This window comes from Diabrotica undecimpunctata, chromosome 8, assembly GCF_040954645.1.
Source record: "Diabrotica undecimpunctata isolate CICGRU chromosome 8, icDiaUnde3, whole genome shotgun sequence".
Taxonomy (NCBI): Eukaryota; Metazoa; Arthropoda; class Insecta; order Coleoptera; family Chrysomelidae; genus Diabrotica; species Diabrotica undecimpunctata.
The window spans coordinates 114,662,629-114,667,059 of record NC_092810.1 but is presented as its reverse complement, the minus strand read 5'-3'; the positions used below and the strand labels follow the sequence as shown (position 1 = coordinate 114,667,059).

At 33.7% G+C, this 4,431-nt stretch overlaps 1 protein-coding gene across 1 annotated transcript in view; it reads right to left on the bottom strand.

The window, feature by feature from the left end:
- Positions 1-3,573: 3,573 nt before the first annotated feature.
- LOC140447881 (uncharacterized) overlaps positions 3,574-4,431 on the bottom strand; it is a 42,332-nt gene continuing 41,474 nt past the window's right edge. Inside the window, exon 5 of the mRNA XM_072540791.1 lies at positions 3,574-3,869. Coding sequence (XP_072396892.1) covers positions 3,611-3,869 — 259 coding nt within the window. The 3' untranslated portion in view covers positions 3,574-3,610. The remainder of the gene's footprint in view (positions 3,870-4,431) is intronic.

Sequence of the window (4,431 nt, the reverse complement as noted above, 5' to 3'; positions counted from 1 at the left end):
TTTAAATTTTTTTTATTGAGACCTAATGCGCTAATTTAATGATCTGCCTTTTTACGACCTAGTTTTTTTCTTTTATTTTAGTTTTATATTCATTCATCATAATGGGAAACAGCGAAAGATATGGGTTGCTGCAATTAATTCTACAAGGAAAAGTAGAAGAAAAACGAGGACCAGGAAGGAGAAGGATTTCCTGTCTGAAAAATCTACGTACGTCGTTAAACACAACAACCACAAATCTTTTCAAAGCCGCAATTTGCAAAATACAGATTGCCATGATGGTCACCAACATCCGAAATGGATAGGCACTACAAGAAGAAGAAGATATTCATTCACCTTATCGACTCCGGTCAAAAAATAGCAATATTATAGAACTAAAATTACTTCCAAATTAATAGAAGGAAAATAATAAATGCTGCCTACTTTATATAAATATAAGCTGGAAAAGACAGTAAGTATGGTTTTTTATGAGAATGATACACCAGTAATAGCTGGAATAGGTTAGCTACAAAAGAAAGTTCATGGGTTCTACATTACCACATTACCCTTTAACGGCGAAATTAGATTTTTTTATTTTAGCGAAAGGAGATTGTTCAACGATGTATTAAGACTATATATTTTTGGAAAATTGAAAAAAAATATGATAGAAACACACTTTATTGACAAAAATTGCACTGTTACCATTTGGTAACGCTAGCCTAATATGTAATACAAAATTATTTGGTATGGAATATTTCATAATATTCTGGTTGTTTTTCAACAGACTAAGCCACAATATATTATTCCGGTAGCGAGAATAACCAACACAGACACGGCGTGGCAGTAATAGTTAATAAAAAATCTAATAGAGTGGTGGAATGCTATTCTCCTATCTCAGAAAGGGCCATGGTACTGAAGTTGGTGTTATCTCATGCCAAAATAAATTTGATACAAGTTTATGCTAATACGGCGAATGCCGATGAAGAAGAAGTGGAATTATTTTACCGAGATATCGAAGAGGCGCTTAGAATAACGAAAACAAGAGAAATCACGATAGTCCTAGGTGATCTCAATGCAAAGATTGGAAAGGGACAAAGCGGAAAGTGTATAGGAAACTATGGTCTGGGAAATCGAAACAAGAGAGGAGACCGTCTGTTACAATTCTGTCAAGAGCAGAACTTGATAATTACAAACACATTTTTCAAGTTACCAAACAGACGATTGTATTCATGGCGTTCGCCCGCAGATACATCGGAGAAAGTAGTCAGGAACCAGATAGGCTACATTATGATCAATAAAAGATACAGTAATGCTGTTAAAGTCGTGAAAGCATATCCTGGATCAGACGTGGCTTTAGATCACAATTCACTTATCGCCAAGATTATACTCACCCTTAAAAATATTAAAAGACAACAAAGAATCCCTACAATAGACACAAGAAAACTTAAAGAACCTAAAGTAAAAGAATGCCTCCAACTTGAACTGCATGTGAACTGCAGCAAATTAAACACAAACACCAATGACTAAAACATTGCCTACTGGAACCCTGTAAAGAAATACTAAAGACTTCCGTAAGGAGAAAAGAAGAATGGATGAACGACGACATTCTCAATATGATGGAATAACGGAGACAATTTAAAAACAAAGACAACAATAAATACAGAGAGATAAACCACAGATCAGGAAGATGATAAAGCAGGCAAAAGAAAAATACTTTGAAGAGAAATGCAAAGAGATCGAAAACCTTCAAAATAAATATGATCTGTTCAACCTACACAAGAAAGTTAAAGAACTGGCAGGACTAAGAAAACAAAATCCAACTCGTGCAATTCTGGATAGACACGGGACTACTATAACACATACGGAAGAGAAAGTACAAAGATGGACAGAATATATCGACGAATTGTTCGATGACGAAAGAGGAGATCTGAAGCACATAGAACTTACGTCAGAAGAAATAGCTGGAATAAAGGTAAATGGAGTTCCCATTAACAACATTAGATATTCGGACGACACTGTGATCTTAGCCGAAAATATTGAAGATCTTCAGAGACCGGTGACCAGAATAGCGGAGTATGGAAAAGAGTATGGTCTAACAATGAATGTCAAGAAGACGAAATTTATGAGAATATCGAAAAGTCGAAGAAATAATGAAAATCTTCTAATAAACGGAACCAACGTTGAACAAGTGGATTAACTCCACAAATTATTACATTCAGGAGATCAAAATCAGAATTGCAAAGGCTAGAGCAAATTTCAACAAAATGAGAAGAGTGCTATGTACAAGGGATTTAAAATTTGAACTAAGAGCTAGGTTGGCGAGGTGCTATGTTTTTCGACTTTATTTTATGAAATGAAATCTTGGATCTTGAATGATATATCAATGAAAAAACTGGAACCATTTGAGCTGTGGGTGCATAAAAGAATTCTGAAAATATCGTGGACAGAACACGTCACAAAAAAAGAGGTTTTGAGAAGGATGAATAAACTAATAGGCATTTTAAATATAATTAAAACAAAACTGAAATATCTCGGACACATTACACGTGGAGAGAAATACACCTTGCTCCAACTGATTATGCAGGGAAAGATCCAAGGAAAGACAAGCATAGGGAGGCGTAGAATGTCATGGCTGCGCAACCTAAGAGAGTGATACAGATGTACATCAAATGAACTTTTCAGAGCAGCCGTCTCAAAAGTCCGAATAGCTATGATGATTGCCGACCTCCGCCGCGGAGATGGCACTTGAAGAATAAGATTTCATAATATTCTATACATAGCCCAACGTCACATTTCAAACACGTTGTACGTACATAAGATGAACACTCTTCCCCGGCACATCTTCCTTTCCATTTGGAAATTCAATTTATGAATAATTTTTTAACACAAACTATTTAAAACGGTACTAGTTTTTAAGAATTCATTGAAACTAGCTATTGAAAATACTCAAAACTGATAGCGTATTAATTTAAGCAATTTTTACAATATAAATTATTATGTGCCATATAAAAAATTTGTTTGTTGGGTTATTGCTAAAACGGATGTTTTTAAATTGTGATGTAAAGGAGCCATAATTTTCAGTTGTAGATTTAGTAAATTGCCCTTTCCAGTTTTTTTTATCAATTTTCCAATATCGTTTAAAACTGTACATAGTTTGCATACTATTTACCCCCACAGTAATAAAAATGTTTCTTCTTAATTTTGAAGGTAATACTGCCATTATCTGTTTAGTTTACATCTGTATGGAAGTTATATTCGATAATTTTTCATAATTTAAAAATTGGTGAGTTATCTACCAACAATCATAATGTAGAAATAAGAAAAGTCATTGTTTATCATGTTAAGTTTTTTGATTGCTTTATAGTATTGTGAATTCGTTTTATTTAAAGATTTTGAATTAGTTTTTTAAGCTAAAAAGGGCTTTAATAAAAGTGCGTTTTTGAATTCTATATATTAGATATCTCAGATTTAATTTTATCATTTATATTTTTACTAATCAAATAAAAAAACAACAAAACAGCACATGAGGAATACGATTACGAGACCAGTGCACTTCGCAATTTTTTTTTCCTTGAATGTGTTTATATTGACTGTTTATAATCATTAATAAATTCCAATTTTAATAATGAAATATTTAATCAGGGCTGTGAATAACAATATCTAAAGACAACGGTTTACTTCCATTTTCTGACATAACACGTACATGGTAGTAGGTAAGGATTAAACATGTACCATTTCTACAAAGATCAGCCGCAGTGTCACCAAGAGTTAGTAGTGGGCCATAATACTTCTGTCTAATCTTGTTCGAAAGAGTGGATGCCGCAACTGTATAACTTAAGCTTGTGTAAACGTTCGATGCTAACCAAATCATGACTTTTTCATTGTGTCGTAGACTAAAACGAAATATTCATTAGGTAATATAGTATAAACATATCTAAAGAAGTTGCCACTGTTAATTAATAATTGGCAACTAGTGATACCTATTACTGTAATAATTAAATTATTGGTATGAGTAAACATTTGTGAAGAAGAATTTCAGCGTTCTAGACGGTAGTTTAAAAAAACAATTTTGCTATATATATACATATATAGTGAATGGGATGTTTTCGGTCAATTTGGAGATAAAAAAGACAAGAGTTGTGCTACTTTATCTATTTATTGAAGACGTTTCGCCCACTGTTCAATGAGCATCATCAGTTATATGTTACAAAATGCAACTTGTAAATACAATACATTTTGGAGACGGCTATTGCCGTATTCCCGTTCTCCTCCTCCAATACTCCCGGTCCAAGCTCCAATGCTCCTCTTCCAAACCTCTCGATTTCATTACTCTTCTAATTCCTTCATTTCATGAGCGTCGAGGTCTACCTATTTTTCTTCTTTTTTTGTTTCAGGAGGCTTCCATCTGTGAAGTTTTTGGGCCCAACGATCGTCAGGCATTCTCAATAGGTGTCC